General features: G+C 53.2%; 1 protein-coding gene across 1 annotated transcript; it reads left to right on the top strand.

The window, feature by feature from the left end:
• RAB7A (RAB7A, member RAS oncogene family) lies at positions 1 to 17,768 on the top strand. Its single transcript, XM_080625761.1, has 6 exons — positions 1 to 135; positions 13,455 to 13,515; positions 14,547 to 14,673; positions 15,436 to 15,654; positions 16,172 to 16,300; positions 16,442 to 17,768. Exons 2-6 carry the CDS (start codon positions 13,463 to 13,465, stop codon positions 16,535 to 16,537), a joined length of 624 nt encoding a protein of 207 aa, XP_080481887.1. The 5' UTR covers positions 1 to 135; positions 13,455 to 13,462; the 3' UTR covers positions 16,538 to 17,768.
• Positions 17,769 to 19,301: the final 1,533 nt, after the last annotated feature.

Here is a 19,301-nt window from a genome sequence, read left to right as displayed (position 1 = left end):
GCGGGCGGGCCCCGTGATCGGAAGTTGTCGGGGGGAGGCGGAAGTGAAAGCGGGGAGGCGGCGGTGGGGCCCATTATAAGCGGACGGAGGCGAGCGGGCGGCGGGTCTGCGCGGGCGCCGCGGTACACGCACCGGGTGAGGCTTGCGGGGCGCAGGGTCCGTGCCGCGACGATCGGGGGCCTGGGGTGCGGGGTGGCGGCGGCTCGGGCACCGAGCGTTGCTCGGGCCCCTCCCTGCGGCCTTGGGGGGGGGGGGGGCGCGGGCGGCGGCCGCCGGGACCCTCGGTGGGGTGGGATGGGGGGCGGCGTGGCGCTGGCTCCGTGCTCCGGCTGCGTGCGACTGGAGCTTGCTCGCTGGGCCGCGGCGACGCTTCCCTGTGCCCGTGTCGGGAGCCGAGCCTGCCTTGGCACGGCCCGGAGCTCCCCCCGGCACAATGCAGCGGGCCGCGGGGGTCTCCTGGGGAAGGCTCCTCCGCGCAGCGCGTCGGGGCCCGCGGCCCTTCCCGAGGTGCGCGTTTCTTAAGGCCTTTGTGGGAGCCTCGTCCCTGGCTTGGAGCGGTGCCTCCAGCGGGGAGGGCGCGTTGGCTGCGACGCGCGGGGCCGCTGCGGCCTCCTCTGGCGGGTGAAGGGGCCTCGGGCCAGCCGGTACCCGCAGGTGGCCCGAGCGGCGGGCTCGGGGATGAGGTGCTGCTCGGAGGCGTGTCGGTGGGTGTCATTAAGATGAGCCGGCGGCGCTGGGAGAGATGAATGTGACAAAACAGGCGCTGGGGAGCCTGGCAGTTATTGCGAAAGTCGCTCTCGGCGTGTGTAAAACCTGAGTCAGTTCTGAGAAGTGCTGGAGTGGATGTTGGAAGTGCTTTGGGTTGTGAGTGTATAATGAGGGAAATTAAATGCTAGATACGTTATTAGTCTGCAGGTATATATAGACTAATAAATATGGAAATACATAATTGTTGTATAGAAGACAACTGCAGTGTTTTCTCTGTAAATAGAGGGGTTATTTTAGGAGTAAAACAGCTGTAAAAAGGCTGTCTTAATGTACAGAGAGGTAATCTCAGCCTCCAAATAAGTTTGTCTTATCTGGCACCCCCAGAACCCCTTCACTTAGAGCTGGAATTGTCTGTATTATCTCCCTGAAAACCAAGCTCACCAGCTGATACGCAGAGCTGTTGTGATACGGCTATAAGAGGGGTTTTATGTGTAAACTGAGAACACATGGCAGAAGGAAGGCCTTCAATTGTAGGCAAGCTGTTCTTTGTTTGACAAGTGCCAGTATGGAAGCTTTAGAGCTTCGAACACTTACCAGTAGCCAATGCCTTGCGCAGTGTGTGTCCTGGTGGGAATCGGGGGGGGGAAGTGGGGAGCTCTCCTTAGGAGAATGGTCCATGGTTATGGACCTGTGTTGGGCTGGCTGGGACTGAAGGCTGCAGTGTTTCCAGCCCTGTGTGCTCCCGGTGGAGCTGGGCTGCTGGAATCCCTGTTCCCTGCTCTCAGTAGCTGGGGTTGAGGTTAAAGTGGGTGGAGTCATTTGAATATTCCTTGTTAAATAAGTGGGGCCTCCTTGGTGCACTTAATCAGGAAGAATGAGTGTATTTGTGTCTTCCCCCCCTTCCCCTTGTGACTCCCAACAGCTGACCCAACACATGACTTGCCCTCCATGGACTAATGAGTAGACCCACCATGCCTGGCCTGAGCCCTCACAATCCAAAGCAGCTCTAATGCTGCTCCTTCCACTGCTGCCTTTTTTTCTCCTTTTTTTGGTGCTGTTATGTTAATGCTCCACTCCTGGTGTTGAAAAACCATCAGGTGGGGTTAATCTGATCCCTCAGAAAGGGAAACTTTTGAATCTGATAGTGGCTTCTTGCTGTCAACATACAGTGAGAAGTATAACTGGTAGGATGCAAGGCAGCAGCTGCATTAAACTTTCCTCTTCCTTGTGGTGTCACACAGTGGTCCACGGCCTCAAGTACCTTACTAATTACAGACTGGTTTCTGTTGAAGGGACCTCAAAGCTCATCCAGTTCCAATCCCTGACTATAGGCAGGGACCCCTTCCACTAGAGCAGCTTGCTCCAAGCCCCTGTGTCCAACCTGGCCTTGAACACTGCCAGCGATGGGGCAGCCACAGCTTCTCCGGGCACCCTGTGCCAGCGCCTCAGCACCCTGACAGAGAAGAGCTTCTGCCTAAGAGCTCATCTCAGTCTCCCCTCGGGCAGGTTAAAGCCGTTCCCCTTGTCCTGTCCCTACAGGCCCTTGTCCAAAGCCCCTCTCCAGGTTTCCTGTAGCCTTTAGGCACTGGAGTTGCTCTGAGGTCTCCCCTTAAGGAGCCTTCTCTTGTCCAGGCTGATCCAGTCCAGATCTCGCAGCCTGGCTCCGGAGCAGAGCTGCTCCAGGCAAGAGGTGCTCCAGCTTCAATTTCTGCAGCACCCTCTTAAAGCCCCAGTTGTAAGGCTCTCCTGTTGGAAGGTCATGCGAGTTACCTGTCGGAGCAAATCTCTGGCAAAGCTTGTCCTTGAGGAAACATGACAATTACAATCAAACCATCTGTGCTACACTATAAATAGCTTTGTCTCCAACATGTATGGGATTTTGGGCTGACTTCTGTCTGCAAATGAGACTAGTTTATGCGGAATCTGACATTTGGCTGTAAACAAAATGGCTTGTGCTTGATAAGAGTGCGTTTTAAATGCTGCACTGTGAGATGGTGTGTGATGAGCCCGGGGTTGGGAGCATGGGCTGTGGAATAGGGTGCTTGGACGTTTGTGTTCTCTAGAAGTGGTGGATGTGTGGGCACACAGATATGTACTGGTGGCTGTCCCTGCTGCTATAATATAGCAGTTTCTTCAGTATCAGAAATAAACTGAGCATCTGATGAGTACAGACTGGCTTGCACACTGCCAGTGCTCCCTAATGGCTGCTGGGCTTCCCGCAGCTGTGACCTGAGCTGCTCATAAGTTTTTGTTACTAGAACCTGAGGGACAAAGGTACCTCTGCAGAACTGTAGTGATTTAAGGCTTGCTGCCTTGACGGGAGGGAGTCTGGGTAACACCTTCCCTAAGTGCTCAGCGTGGCTGAGCACTACCACCTTGTAGCTGTTGTCTGACAGCAGCCCCGCACCCTCCAGATGCTGGAGTGCTCCATCCTTACACAGCGCTGCTTTGATAATTGCTTGTTAACTGCCCAATGAGTTGAAGCTCAGTTGGTTTCCCCTTCAGCTTCCCAAAATGATCCCTTGGAGCTGGTGTGTAACAGCCTGCTCTCGGCCGTGCCTCACGTGTGGCAGTGGGTTGTGAGGGCAGAAGGGTCACTTTCTGCAGTGCCAACCCGGAGGTGATGGTGTGGGTGCTTAGTGCAGTGGGCACACACCAGTTCCGCAGCTCGGAGCTCTGCTGAAGAGCGTTTCCCTTTAAGTGCCCCTTGGCTGTAGCTCCCGGCCGAGCCCAAGGTCAGGGCTGCACACGGGAGCAGCTCTGGAGGGATCCGCGGCTCCGGCCGCGCTCCCCGCTCCCGTGCTGGGATCGCAGCGCCGAGCCCGGCTGCGCTGCGGCGGCATCCGCCGCGCTGGGGGATGCGCCCGGCTGGGTGATGTCATTGTTGCTGCTCCGAGCCTGCTCCTCCTCCGTGCCGGCAGCGAGCCTCGGCCGCGGTGTCAGCACCGCCGCTGCCTCCCGGTCAGTGACGGGGGAGCGAGCTCCTCAAGGCCGCTGAGCGTGTTGATTTACTGCTGCTCCCGAACGGCCTTGGCTTCGCTGGGGCGCCTGCTCCCGAGGCTGTTTCACAGGGCAGTGAGACTTCCCTCCCACCTCAAAGGCAGCACACCCCTCCTGAAGTGGGGGTTGTGGCGCAGGTTGGGATTTTGTATCGTTGAAAGGCACTTGAGTGATTTGCCTTTGCCTCTCTCTAACTACTTAAATGCCAACACAAGGTGACTAACTATATCTAACTGTATTTGCATGAGGTTCAAGCAGAAATTCTTAAATCCAGTAGGTCTTTATATTGTCGATTAAGAAAACAGCATTTCTCTGGAGTCTGTCCTGTATGGCTGCACAGTGCTCACTTGGCAGACAGGCTGGGCTGGTGGAGTGGTGGAGCAAAGCAGAGGCAGGCAGCAGAAGCTGCTTTCAAGGCTCTCTGGGGCTGCCAGTTTATCTGAACCCTTGTGTTGAACCCTTGATGTCTCCCCATCCTCTTGAGAGTAGCCTGCTTGGTGTTTGCCTCCCTAGAGTGGGCTGGGTCACTTGGCTCTGTAGCCTGCTCTTCCTCTCAGCTCTCAGACATGGATCATGGTATCTGAAGTCCATCTCAGTACAGTGCCTGAAGCATGATCAGCAAGCTGGTTGTAACTGAGGCATGCCCAGGCCCGATTCCTTCCCCCTTCAACAAGAAGATGCAGTTTACCACTGTCTGAAGCTCACTTAGTCCTGTCCTTGTGGAGCTTCATCAGAACAGCTGAGCTGGTAAAGTACTAATGCAGGATCTGTGCAAGAGGTATGAGGGCATGAAGCATGAGTCTGAAACTGAGTATCCACGGTAGGAATTCCTTGTTAGACACTGACTCAGCTGTCATGGCGAGCTACCTGTTACATTCCCATCCCGGGACTGAAATACTCGTCCTTCCTGCTCTGCAGACTGCATTAGCATAGTAAGAGGCATTGTGTGTGGGATCAGGAGTTGCGCTTGCAGAACAAGGATTAGTTCTTAGATTGCAGCCTGTCCCTAGAGGAAGCCTCCGTTCTAAAGACTCATTCCTGAGAATGGGACCTCCTGGAAGGAATGTACAGGAGTAAGGTGTTTGCCATCTGTGTTAGTCTTGTACTACTTCTCCATGTCTGCTTGTCTGGTGGTAGATCTCCCATCTGTATTTGCTTTATCTCTTCTATCAAGCTCCTGGTGTTGAAGGAGATAAGAGGCTCTCTCACTTGGATCTCACCTGTGAGTTACAGGGTCTGGCAGAGCTCCTGGAGGCCATTGCTTGATTTGAAGGCCTGAACCTTGGTCAAAGTCTCCCTTCAGTCCCTTGTTTCCTGCCCAGCCTCTGGGAAGGCAGCAGCCAGGAGCAGATAAACAAGGCTTGCTTACCAGTGACAAGGTGTAAGATCTATGCTTTGCTTACCACTGCAAAGGTTGTCTAACGACTCCTATCTGTGCTTCTGAAACTGAAAGCATGACAGGAATGCGTGAAACCTTGGGAAGCTGTAGACAAAACTAGAAATTAATCTCCAAGTACTTGAAAAACATAGTCAGATGTGCTAAAGATCTGACAACTTTCCTGTTTCTTTGGGGCCTGGCGAGCTTGTGATGTTCGGAATTGGTCAGCCTTGAATCCTGGACACAAAGGTTGAAACCCTGGCACTATGCTTCTATGTAGGCAGGGATGGGCAATGTTCAATGTTGAGTGGGGTGGCCTGATCTGAGAGCTGGACTGGTGGTGGTCACACATTGGGCTACTGAACTGCTGGGTGGCTCTGCAGGTTGGTGCCTGGGTGCCAGGAGGCTGGTACATGACTGTGTAACCCAGGCTGTATGAGCACTGAGCATGTCCAGTTAGTGTAAGGGTTGTCTTGCTTGAGTTGAGGAGATACACCTTTATTCTAAACATATCCATCATCATGCCACAAAATGCCCACCCAATTCCTGTTCCTTATGGCGTATGGTCATTTGGGCAGATAAGGCTGCAACACAAGTGCTGTGAATGTGAGGAGTGGTCTCTGGGGTTGTAGTGATTGTTTGGGGAAGAAATCCCCCCCCTCATTTTACCCTCCTGTGGCAATCATTAGTTAAGGACATAAGGACATTGGGATGTGTGTGTTTAGTCTCACCACTTCACTACGTGTTCTTGTTTGGGCTGATTTAGGACCAGAGAGGCTCCTCTGGCTGTTGCTTTTGCAGCTCTTCACCTATTTCTCAGACCTTATCAACAAGAGGAAGGCCCATATTGACTTGAGGGAAGACATCTGGTCCTCTTGTTGCAGCCTCCCTTATCTTGAGAGTCCTTGTAGCCTTGTCTGTGACTGTCTCTATACACAATGAAATAGTTGTTCAATTCGGTGTCAGTTCCCCCTCCTTGGAAGTAATTGGCTATTTCCCTGATTACTTCCACAAGTGTTTTGCTGTTCCCCTCTTTGCACATCCTATACAGATGCTAACTATTAAAATCAATGTTATTAATTGGGTATCAGAGGCATGGCAACATGGAAGCTATCCTGGTAGAGCTGAAGTGCTTTGCGTAGGCAAGGCCCTTAGTCAAGACACATGGCTTGTTGCCTGGAGTCTCCCAGCAGCCAGCAATGTGCTCAACTCTCCTCCCACATCCTGAGATTGTCTCCCCCAGGGCAGAATAGGGGAAGTTGAGCCTGCTCTGATAAAGGGGGAGGGGTGTTAAAGCAAGCATGCCTGTGCTTGTAGCAGCTTCATCCTTGGGGAAAATCAGCTGGGAACCACCTGAGATCCTGCAGGGATTTACAGAGGAACTGCTTCCTCCTGGAAGGCAGGGGCACAGCAGAACTGAGTCTTGAATAACAGCGTGAGCGTCCAAGAGAAGGGTAGCTGCCGATCTCCAGACACTTGCTATCAACCTGTTAGGGCTCTGTGTGTCTGCCTGTTCCTGGGAGAAAGGCACCCTGTGGTATCAGGGGCTTCAGCTGCTGGAGGGACTGGTGGACTAAAGCCTCCATGACTGGAAACATCCAGCTTTCCATGAGGCTTCTGGGTATGGCATTCCCACAGAGCTACCTTCCTATAATGTGAAGACTTCCCCTTCAGCAGCCCTGGCTTTGTCTGGGAATCCTGCTCTTATGTGTGGCATCAGCTCTGAGAGCCTTCCTGCACTCCTGTCCTGCACACAGCTATAGTCTCCAAGTACCTGCTGTGGAGATGATGGTGATGGTCCTCAGGATGGTGAGGAGCAAAGTAATCCATCCGGGATGGTGATCCAGCATCACAAGGGACACTTTCTGCACTCCCTTCCCTTTGGCTCGGGGTGTTTGTCACCTGAAGAGCCTACATGTGCTGCTGCAGTCTTGGGCTGAGCAACAGTCAGGGCAAAGCAGTGTTGTAGCCAGCAACGAATCACCTCCAGACCTTTCCCACTGCTCTAGGCATACTGGTGGTCTGATGGACCATGCAGAGGTGCATCTGCCTTGGTACTGAGAACAGATGCATTTCTGTGCTTGTTTTGCTCCCACTTTCAAGCCATATCAGATCAGCATGATATCTCCTCAAGAGGAGGCGGCTGCTGTGATATCTGAACCGACAGAGATCAGGTTCTGAGCTTTACACCCTCCTGGATGTCAGGGTGGGGACTGGCCCTGCCTAGTTTAACCTCCTCTAGGGTAGAGTCGCAATTCAGCCAGCTCTGACCTGGAGGAATGCTAGAAGGTGCAAAAGGGCTGTGCATCAGTGAGGCTGGGACTGGAGAGCTTGCTTTGGGAACCTGGGCTCTAAGCCTGCCTAATCCTTTGTGTTGGTGCCTCTCAGGAATGCAGTGCTCCAAATCGCAGCTCTGGGAGCCCTGACAGAGCTGAGCTGGGAGCTTGAGCAGGGAGACCCCTGCTCATGTGCATGTCCTGTGATTCCACTGCAGCCGTGGCTCCTGCCAGTGGCATTGCCTCTGCCTTCCCTGTGTCACCTGGGCCCTTTGGCACACTGGCTATTGTTGTATCTTCTTCCAGGGAGCTCTTTGAGCCCTTGTCCACAGCAGGGATGCATCCTAGAGCCTCCGGCTGGTGATTGATGGTGTGTGCGAGGTAAGCTAAAACCTTGTGGCCATCAGAAGGAGCATCTCCCTCAGCAGTGGCTCTGCAGCTTCCTTGATCACACCGAGCCTGTTCTGCTCATAACTGTTCCAAAGCTTTTGCTTTCCAGCTGGGTTTCCTTTGTGCTGCCTCATCATTCTCCTTTTAGCACTGCACTGTCTCAAGAGCACGTTACCCAGGAGCAGGATGCAGCAGAGTGTGTGTGTGTGGTGGGCCTGGTGTCATCTCCAGCCGGTAGCAAGCTCACCAACCATGTCAGCTGGCTGCTGGCACCGTGTCACACCAGCTTGGGTCTGGTGCTCACGCTGAAGCAGCCACTGAACTGAGCTGGCAGCATGTGGCTGAGCTGCTGGCTGGTTCCTGAGCTTCATTTGGTCCTAGAGCAGCCCCTCTGGCACTGGAGGCTGCAACTCCACCCTCGCAAGGAGGTGGAAACCTACTGCAGACAGCTGTAGTCTAAAAAGCCGATTCCTTTGGGATACTGAAACATGCTTTAAGCTTCTATTTTGATCTGAGCCATCTCAGTGTGCGAGCGAGCATCCGAAGCTCTAGGCTCTTCTCCAAGAAGGTAAAGCTTTTGGCTAAAAGCTCTGGGGTGGGAGGCACTGGTTCTGCCTACACCTGACAACTTGCAGTAGCAGGTTTTACACAAGGTATCGCAAATCAGTTCATAGCTGAGGTGATTCCTGCCTCATGGGACTGGCTGGGGAAGGCACCGAGCGGTGCTGAAGCTGCAGGCAGCAGCAGGAGCTCTCTGCTTCTCCTGAGGAGGGAAGGATGAGCCCTGCTCAGGCTCTTGGCTGGGCACCAGCAGGAGGGAATACGTTGGTTAGAACAGCAACGTAAGTGTGTGGGGAGGAAGGAGGTGGAAAGCAGTTTGAGATGGTACTGCTAGAGCAGCAGCTCCAGCGCGTCCTTCTGCGGAGCTGTCACAGAGGGTCTTGCCAGCTGCTTCTGGTGGGGGCTTTGCTTTGACCCTGCTCTGCGGTGCTTCAGTGGGGCCTTGGAAGCGCCTCTCATCCTCCTCTGGCTGCAGGGACTGGAGGAGTCCATTGCCCTAAAACTGACAAAGAGCAGTTCTTATGAGCTGTCAGCTCAAATGGCAGGATGCTCCTGCTCTGGTTGTTAGGCCCAAAGCCAGCACATGTCCCCAGCGAGTGCGAGGCTTCCCTAGCTGGGATCTTCCAGCCAGCTGGGAAAGCTGAGCTGCTGCTGGAGCTGCCATGGGAGTGGAGGAGGGCATTGTCCTGCTGGTGCAACCGTGTCAGTGCAGGGCAGCCTGCAGCTAAAACTGTGTGTGTGTCTGGAGCAGTCGGTGTGAGGATGCTCTGTGCTTGTTCAGCTTGTAGAGCACTCCAGTTTGGTAAGGAGTCAACAATAATCAAAGGCAGGTTTATTTCTAGCTTCTTCCTTAGAGGCAGCCTGGCCCCTCTGAAGCCATGTTCATGTGAAAGCAGCAGCCCTGCTGATGGTCCTCTGGCTGCTGCTCACCTCTTTCCCACCTGAAAGGACAGGGCTCTGCTCTGTGGGCTCTTGCATCACTTAGGAGGATGCAAGTAGGGGATGTCCAGCTCCACCTTGGGTTCCTGCTGCAGTTGGAGGTTGAGGCTTCAACACAGGGTGCTGGGCACTTGAGCAGCGCGAGTGGGAATCTGTGATCCTGGTCAGCTCATGGTGGTCGCAGCCTCTGCCCTTCCTTGGGCTGAGGTGTTTTCAGGGAAGCTGGGTTGGAGCAAATGCATGTGTCCACTCAAAGCCTCGGCTCAACTTGGCTTGCTGAATCATGGCAGGATACAGTGACCACGGGGCAAGTGAGATGTGCCCGTCTGGTCATCCTGTAATAGAGTAAGTGTCCAGTGGCCTCTCACTTGAGTGCCTGCAGGTCTAAGCACACAACCCCCTGAGGTGCCCAACGTGCGGGGGAACTTGCTGCTTTGGGGAAGGAACTGGTTTAATTGGACTGAGCTGGGCCTGAATCATTCTTCCAGCTTCAGTTTCCCTGAAGAAATGCAGAACCATTGGAGGGGGGAGGATAAAAATAGCGCTTTGGTGTAGCACAGAGCCTGAGTGTTTTGCAGCCTCCCCCATGCAAGAGAACAGTGAGCAGATGTGGTGCTTCTGTGGGAAACACACAGAGCTGCGTTTTGGGACAGAAAGGTCTCCTCCCCATGTTCAGGCATGGCTCTTTGCTCAGGCTGTCACCCCTGAGCCCACTGCAGTGACCCCAATGGGGTACTGCTCTGTCCTCGTCGGCTTTCTCATGACTGGAGTTGTGGCTAAGGGGTCCTGTAATGTAGTGAAGGGAATGCTCTGTTTATCCACAGCACCCAGAGCAGACCTGCAGTGCTCCACATCCAAATGTGCCTTCTCGTGGAACACCTCCTTAACCTTGTGCTGCCTGCTGGGCCAGGGGAGCAGAGCTGGGTATCCTGTGTGCCACAGGGAGTTCAGCTCTGCCTTGGGGCCTGCTTACCTGCTGCTCTGTGCCCTGTCAGCCTGCTCTAAATACCCTGCAAAGCACATAAGGTAAGAGGTGCAGCCTTGCTTCAGTGCTCGGCTGGTTTCTAGCAGAGGGTGCAGGTGGCATCTGGTAGATGTAGGAGCAGAGAAGTCCTGGTCAAGTGTCCCAGTTCTTCAAGCCCCTGCACAAACAGGCTTTGGTCCTTGGTTAGGATTGTGACTTGAGCTGTTCAATTGCAAAGCTGCAAGAGCAAGGACTGCTCCAGCAGGTTCCAGGCTGCTGCCTGGGGAGCTGTTTTGGCTTTCATGGAGGTGAGATTCCCCCCCAAGGCTGGCTACTGTCACACTAAAACTGCCCATGAGCAGCTTCCCAGGGTGTTCCTGTCTGTTACAGGATAGCTCACGTGAGAGACCTGGTGGGCCGTCAGTGCATGTTCCTGCTCTTCTTTGCTTGTACCAATATAATTAATATTAGAATGTTTGCATTGCGACCTGACACACGTGCACATCCCTAAGGAATCTTTACCCATCCATTTCTGCTTTGAGTTAAAGCAGCTGACCTAATACAGCAAGTGAAAGGGTAGTTGCACTGTACTCTGAAACAACAAGGGAGAAGCCTAATGAGATTTGGCATAGGCTTTATTTCCTCTTCTTCTGAGGAGCTGTAGCAATATGGAGCTTCATGGGACAGTTTGACTCTTCCTTTTGGATCAGTAATCCAGTAACACTTAGGGGTCAGATGTTAGGGGTTCCCCCTTGCTGGTCCAAGGTGAGATTGAGTGTGCTGTCCCAGGTTTAATCTTATGAGGGTCAGCCTAGTGTTAATGGCTTGCTGGCTTAGAGGGATGGGCAGTAAACATTGGGTGGAAGAGCTCCTCTTGTGTGTCAGAGGCAGCTGTGTCATTCCCTTGGCACCAACTAAGCCAGGAGGAGGAATGATGCTGACTGGTGTCCTGGTTGATGGGAAGATTCTGCTGGCTCCCGAGCAGGGTGGGCTGTGTCTGAGCTCCAGGAGACTTCACACAGTGTAAACCAGAACCGATGTCTTGGATCCCATCTTAACAAACAGGTTTTTCTCCATGGTATCTGTGCAGGAAGAAGTGTTTGCTCTGGGGCTGGCTGTGGCCCTGAGTGAGCACACTGCCATCTGAAGGGCTTGTGGGCTCCTGCAGGATGCTGCTCTGGAGGAGTCATCCCGAGTGTAAAGCCAGACAAGCTGCATGTAGAGTGCAGAATAGTCCTGGGTGCACTGACTCGGCACTATCACAGTTTTCATTTCGACTCAAGCTGAGCTCACTCTTAGCATGAGGAGCTCTGCACAGCTCAGCTTAGCTCAGTAGTGTTTCTTACAGGTGTGACTGGAGAAACTCCTCCTATGCACTAACTGTTCCTCCAGGTATTCAAACCTGCTCTGCGAGCTACAGCTGTGTTCTCCTTAGGCTTCAAAGCAGCATTGATCAAGCCTAATAGAGCAGTGGTGAGGATCCCCGGGCAGTGTCCACTGCTGGCCCCTGCAGGACTGGAGTTCCTCCTGCCTCAAACCAAATGCCAAGCTGAGGCAGCTCCTCCTGTGCCATGGCTCATATCCGTTGCATCACCAGGGTGGAAGCTCAGTGTCTCACCTGAGCAGTGTTGCTGAGGTGCCAACAGCCCTTCATGCCCATGGGGTGGGTCAGCAATGACAAGAGGCAGTGTCAGCTCTGACTCTGCTTCCTCCCTGTCTGCAGGTGCCCGCTCACCTGAGCAGCTTCCCAGGTGATGAGACTTGGCACAGCAGTTCCTCCTCCCTTCAGAGAGGGACTTGAGGCTGTGGTTGAACTTTGGTGCTAAGCGTCCAGTGTGAGTTAGTGTTGTAATTTAGGGCTCTGCAAATCCCTCCCTGAGCAGGAGAACTGATGCCAGCATGTCGAAAGCTGCTTGGAATACCAGGAACCAGTGAGCTGCAGCAGCCAGTGGCAAGTGATACTGTAAACACATGGAGAAAATAGAAGCAGCATGTGCTGGGCTCTGTAGCAGTCACTTCAGGGTGAGTTGTTTTCCTCTGTCCTAAGGGAACTCTTACACTGGACCTGAACCTGAATCACAGATCAGTGCACACAGAACTGATTTAGGCTGCTTCAAATCTCTGCTCTCTTGCTGCTTGCTCCATCTAAGCTGATTGTGCTGCAGAAGTCTCTGGCTTGGCTGTCACAAGTGTCATTTGTGCTGCGTGCTTTGAAAACACAGGAGGTGCAATCTGCTTGAAGGAGCTTACAGGGTCTGTTCTCCCTATCGCCATAGAGGAGACGAGCTGCGGAGCGGGGGGGTCTTGGCGAGAGCAGAAGCAGATTAAATGGGGATTATCGGAGCAGTGACCACTTGGAGCTGGCTGTACCTCGGCCAGGTCCAAGCCTGGTCCAGGGGGATCAGTGAGCCTTGGGAAGGAGAGGTGCTCCTGCCTGCAGGAGCTGTCCTGTGCAGGCTCTCTGGTGTCTGTTAACACCCACTGAAGGACAGTGTGAGCAGCACCTCATGGTCTAACAGCAGTAGGTGGACTGTTGGGAGGTTTGTCTCTGTGTCCTGCCCTCCACCGGAGCTGAGGTGGCAAAAGCAAAGCCTCAGTGCCTGGTAGCCCGTGTAGTTCAGGTGTTCAAGTGGGTCTGTGTGATTGTGTGACCATTTCAACCAGCGTGTCCTGGGGCCTCAGTGCTTTCACAAAGCACAGCTGCCACGGAAAGCTGCTGCTTCTCAGCTGAACCGGGAAGGTGGAGGAAGCCCCTGGTTTTCCTCCTTTTCTACTAGGAAACTACTGAATGACCCAAAAAAGCTTGAGTGTGGCATTAGTTACATCTCTGCTTACATCTCACTTAGTAGCCTGTAAGAACTAGCCTGTGTTGGGAGCTGGTGTGTGTTATTTACTGCTTTACCTCCAGCAAAGCTAAGGGAGGTGGCTTAGGCTGGTAAAAGCACACAGCAGCCTGGAAATAGAGTCCAAACTACGCCTGGTGCTGTAAAGGACAAGTGCTTGGCTCACCTCCTTGTTGGTATTCAGTTGCTGCTGCTGGCTTGGACATGGCCTTGCCTATGAAATGGGCAAACACATGGTTAGTGCCCAAGTGTAGCCTTGAATTGATGAGTGTGGTTTCAGGAGCTGCTGGTTGCTGGCTGGGAATTGGATTTCTCAGTCTGCTAACCTGGTGATGTCTGCCTGGAGGAGTGATGTGCTAATGGTGTCTGATGGGACCTTTCCTCTTCCTTTCCAGTGTAAAAGATGACTTCTAGGAAGAAAGTGTTACTGAAAGTCATCATCCTTGGGGATTCCGGGTAAGTGGAGGAGCCTTTAACCTGCCAATCTGCATCCGGCTCTTGACAAGGGGGAGCCTGGATGTGCTGTTAGAGACTAGCACTGCCTGCGGGAGAGATTGCACAGTCCCAAGTAGCTGTGTTACCTTACAGCTTTAAGACCTCGTCACTGCCCTCTGTCCTGATTGTGTCCCTGCAGTTTAATAGCTTGAAGTCCTGCCACAATATTAAAGGCAGGGGCAAACCTCTCCGGCAGCAGCACTGGATAGCAGATAGGATAGCCTTGCTGCAGGGAGCATGTGGGGGCTTGGAAGGAGCATTTCACTTAAAGAAAAAGCAAACCAGAACTGCTGTCAGCAATCTCCAAACCCTGCCTCTGTCACACACAGTTTACACGGAGCCATCTGCTCAGCTCCTGTGTGACCCGATCCCTTGGAGCAAGCAGCTTTGCTGTGTGCTGTGGGCAGGGAGGCTGCTCCCTGTTGTAGGTTACTGGCTGGGCGGGCTGCAACCTGACTCCATGACGTGAGGCTTATTTATACCCCTGAGCCCGGCAGGCTGCTGATCAGGGGGTGTTCCTCAGCCAGAGAGGGGAGCTGGGCCTTGACGCTGGCTCTTGGGGGGATCTGCACCTCTGGCTGCCTGGCAGATGTGTAAGGAGCAGCTCCCAGCTGAGATCCTGTTCTTCCACCTCCTCCCTCTGCAGAGGCTGCAGGTTTCTGGTGGGTTTCTCTGGGGTGCTTCATCTTCTTCCAGAACTGTCCCCATGATCATGATGTGCTCCTTACCAAGGGTCCCATTATGATGGGCAGCAAGGTTTCTCAGGATGCTAATCCTTTGTGTCTTTAGGTAGCTAATGCTCTTACTCAGCATGTAGCCTCAGCATCTATTGCTGTAAAAGCCCCTTCTTAGAGTGGTGCGTGTCTCCCCTGTCTGAAGAGCCCAGATGCTGTGGTGAAAGGCAGAGGGTGAGGGGCTGTTCTGTTTGGGGTGGTTAATTCAGGCACTGTTGTAGGAGCAGCCTGCATTGTCTCTTTTGTCTTTCTGTACAGGGTGGGAAAGACATCACTCATGAACCAGTATGTGAACAAGAAATTCAGTAACCAGTACAAGGCCACGATAGGTGCAGATTTCCTCACAAAAGAGGTGATGGTGGATGACAGGCTAGTGACAATGCAGGTAAGGAGAGACCCTGCTCCCTGCTGTGGGGATGCCTGGCTGCATAGACTACTATGCTACCTCAGTGCAGCCCCAAGCAGCGTACAGGGTCAGCGTACAGGGCGTGAATCTTGTTTGCCCTGAACTCCTCTGGGCTTCTCTACAGATCTATGCATGGGCTGAATAAGGGAAGGCAAAGATCTGCTTGGGCTCAGCTGAGAGCGGCTTTGCCAGGCCCAGTTTTAAAGAGCAGCATTTGATACAGTCAATAAACTAGATCTTGTTAGAGAAATTCACTTCCCTGGTGGAAAGGGCTGGGAAAGGACTCCTTAGATCAGCTACTCATGCTGCTCTGAGTCCTATGGATATAGTGGTCAACCTGCCAGTCTGCTTATGTCTCTAGTATCTAAGCTTTCACCTCTCTGGTGAGACTGACTGTAAGGCTGCAGAAGCCCTGTTGCAGCCACCAGAGAAGTGTTTGGGCTGTGCTGGTGCCCAAGTGCACCCCAGCACTGCAGGCAGGTCCCCTGCTAACCCTGATACCTACATCCTGCTTGCCCAGAGCAAGGTTATTCAGCTTGCTGAGGCTGGACACAAAAAGAGTGATAAACACCTATCTTTAGAATGGTGCTTCTGGCTCTTGGTTCTTAGTGTCTCCAGGAGCTTGTCTCTGGCTATTTGGGGACTGTAGGTGCCTGGTGGGGAGGTTTGCAGTGACTGCTCTAACTGTGGACTGAATGTGTCAGAGCGGAGCTGGTTTATCTGCCCTGTCTTTCTCTCCAGATCTGGGATACAGCAGGCCAAGAGCGATTTCAGTCTCTGGGAGTTGCCTTCTACAGGGGAGCAGACTGCTGCGTGCTGGTGTTCGATGTCACGGCCCCCAACACGTTCAAAACCCTCGACAGCTGGAGGGACGAGTTCCTCATCCAGGCCAGCCCGAGGGATCCCGAGAACTTTCCGTTTGTTGTGCTGGGAAACAAGATTGACCTAGAAAACAGACAAGTGAGTGCTGGGGCTCAGGGGCCTCCTCTGAGGAAGGTGCTGGAGCGGGAGAGCTGGCAGGAGCTCTGGGGGTTAGCTGAGGGAGTGGGAGGTGCCTGAGTGTGGCTCAGCTGCTCTGTGGCACCGGGGAAGTTCCTGCTGCCTGGAGAGGTCAATCCCTGTGTGCAGCACGCTCCTGCCCACTGCTGGAAGGACTGCAGCAGCTTCCTGGATAGAGGCAAGGGCAGGAGCTCCTTCTTCTCCTCCAGAAGGGCTGAGAAACCCCTATGGGAGCAAGTCCCTGCTCTTGGCACTCCTGAGCAGTCTGTGCCCTGTGATCTTCCTCCTTAACATGGGGATGAGTGTGTCTGGTGGTGGGCAGCAGTCTCCTGTGCTCTGTATCAGGACTGTAGTTCTGATGAGGTCAGAACTGCTGCCTTAGCTCAGGTTGGGTATGAGGAGGCTCTGGCCTTGCCCTGGGAATAAACCCCCTTTCCTGCAGAGCTGAAGGTGGTGATGCTGCTCTCTGTCCACCCAGGTCACCACAAAACGGGCACAAGCCTGGTGCTACAGTAAAAACAACATCCCCTACTTTGAAACCAGTGCCAAGGAGGCCATCAATGTGGAACAGGCTTTCCAGACGATTGCACGAAACGCACTTAAACAGGTATGGAGGGGGGGCCGGTGAGTGCCCTGCACTGGTCCTGCCTGCTGAGCTCTGCTGTTTTCCAGCAGCTTTCCCAGCTCCGTGCATGCCAGGAGCTGCCTGCAGAGCCGTGGCACCAACTCCTCCCTTCTCTCCCTTTAGGAAACCGAAGTGGAGCTTTACAACGAATTCCCCGAACCCATCAAACTAGACAAGAACGACCGAGTGAAGGCTTCCGCGGAGAGCTGCAGCTGCTGAGGGGAGAGGCAGGGGTTGAGCACAGTCCTTCACAAACGAATATCACACTTAGGCCTTCAAACACACAGCCCCTCTCCTGTGTTTAAAACGAAATTAAAGGTATCTCCATCTCCAGCTGCCAAACCCCCCCCCCCATCTCCCATGAGCATCTGTGAGCCCCGCACCCCAGAGCTCACCCCCACACATCCCATCACACTTCATGGTAACAGACCTTTCTCGTAGTTAAAAATGGAAAACTCTTATGTATGTTTGGAACTGAATTGAATTCCAGGTGTCCAAGGGAGAGAAACTGTTTACAGGTAATCTGTGTAACAAGTTCATACATTTTTAAGTGTCTGGTGTTTTCCCCTGTAAAGGCTGCAACTGGAAAGGCTGGTTACCTGTAGTTCATCGCAAGCTCAGCACTCGGTCCAACTAGGTTGAGTTTTGTATGTATCTCTGTTAATGCTTGTTACTTTTAACTAATCAGATCTTTTTACAGTATCCATGTATTATGTAATGCTTCTTTAGGAAAAATCTTATAGTACATGTTAATATATGCAACCAATTAAAAATGTATAAATTAGTGTAAAATTCCTGAATTTACATGGTCAAGTACTGAAACACAGATTGGGTAGGAAGTGAGGAGGACACTTGGGAACTGCAGCGTGGTGGTGACACACGGTCCAGAGAGGCAGTGTTCTGTACAGCAGAGCTGAGCTAGGGAGAAGCCTCCTTGGCCTGAGGCTGGGAAGGCTTCATCTCCTGGAAAATCTGTCTGGGTTCCTTGTATCCAAATGGTCAGATTTGCGGAACAGCGTTGATGTGCACACTGGATTATTGGATTTCAAATTAAATACAGCTATGAAACAACCTCATTTGTTCACTCCCCGACTGCTTAACTCCTAACATCCTGGAGCGAGTGCGGGAAGGGGCCGGAGCTGAGGTGTCCTGGGGCTCTGGGTGCTGTGGGTGGAGCACTCTCCCAGCAGGGCTGTGGTAGCTGTTTCTTGATGAATGACCTGGACACTGAATCTTCCCTTTCTTCTTACTGACTGCTAATCTGGATTTTTGGTATGGAAAAACTTGGCAATCTAGTCCCTTTCCTCTTCCTTTCTTCCTGGTATTTGTTCTTGCGTTTGTAGCTTGCTTAAATGGGAGCCCTTCTACCTGTTTTCCAGAGGTCTACATTCTAGTACGTAGGCTGAGCTCTTATGTAAAGAAACAAACATGATGCCAATAAACTTAACAAGAACAAACCTTCTTGGTTACTCCTGTTTCTGACTCGCTTTTTTTCCTCCACTAACATGCCTCTTCCCTCTGTCTCGCCACCATTTCAGCATCCCATTGCCTGCTAATGGAAGGATGTTTGTGCTTCCTCCTTGCTATAAAGTCTGTGGCTTCTAGATGCAATTCTTGCTCCCCTCCTCTTGGAGGGTTGAGGAGCAGTCTGGGCCCTTCTTGGCTCAGCAGTTAAGGAAGAAGCAAGGCCTTGGCTATCCTAGAGCCAGGTAAGGACCTTTCCTTGGTCCAGCCAAGTCAGGGTTAAGCCTTTATTTCCTAGATGCTGGACATGCCCTTCTTTGCACTGAGGCTGAGCTCACTGCTACTGTGTCTGCAGGAAGATGGAAAACAGAAATGAGGCCAGTTATTTCAAGAGCCTGCTCTCATTGTGCTCTATGTTCTATTTTATGGCTTTGTCCCATCACACTTCTCTCACTTGACTGGGCTTTTGCTGCTCCCATCAATTTCAAATCACTACTCTGCCATGGCAATGCATGCTGGTGCCATTCTGTTCCTCTGCATCAGTTTGAAAGGCTCAGACCTTCTGCCCTTCTCCATCTAAAGCATTTGCTGTCGATACAGCCCCACTGTGGAGCATACTGAGCTGGGGGAGGCATAACTGTGATGTTTACCTCCTGCTTTGGCTGGAGAAGCTGCCCTGGCTCATTGTCCCTGCAGGGTGCTTGAAACCACTCCCAGCATCACTGGAGCCTCATGGCTTTTACTTCAGTGCTGGCCTCTGTGCAATGGTGTGTACGGGCAGGGGTGCTGTGCTGCAGGGCACGGCACAATGGAGGCCTGGTCCTGAGCTCTCCCCAGTGTGCAGCAGCTCCAGGTCTGATTCTGCTCCTTGCCCGTGTCCTGACCCTGCAAAGGGGAGAGACGTGACGATGGAGCTGCTGCTGTGAGGGCAGGGACCGGTTCCTCAGCCCACAGCAAGAGCAACAGCTACAACCAGCGCCTTGAATGGGCCAAGTGGTGGGGTCTGGCCCCTGCCCGTGGGTAAAGCTGGTGCAACCACACGAGGCTGTGGCCAGGCAGCAGCTGAGGCCTTGGAGCTGGTTGGGATGCAGCTCTCTTGTGTGAGATGCTGGGGCATGTGTGGAAGCTGTGGAATCCCAACCACGTCTGTGCTGCAGGGCTGGGAGGTAGTGTCAAAACCTGGCGCATGGGAAGCAGCGTGAAGATGTGGAGGTGGGAAAACCGGGAGCAGGCTTTGGCCGTGGCACCTGGGTGGGTTTTGGGGCCGGACGTGTCCTGCGCTGCAGCCTGCGCTGGACCCGCAGCACAACCAACCCTCCTGCAGCCCAGCGCTGCTGCACAAGAGCACCAACAGGACCATGGAGCGCGTGTGTTGCTGCAGCACCTTTACACAGACACACGTCCCACGGCTCAGGGAGCACGCCTGGGGTTAGCCACAGGTTTCTGGTCCTGAGACACACGTGTTGCAGGCTCAGCCGTGCACACAGAGGCAGCTGACAGTGTTTATTTCTTCACATAC

Source organism: Psittacula echo (genome assembly GCF_963264785.1).
Source record: "Psittacula echo genome assembly, chromosome: 9".
NCBI classification, from domain to species: Eukaryota; Metazoa; Chordata; class Aves; order Psittaciformes; family Psittacidae; genus Psittacula; species Psittacula echo.
Note: the sequence above shows the minus strand (reverse complement) of the source record. Positions and strands in the feature narration are given on the sequence as shown.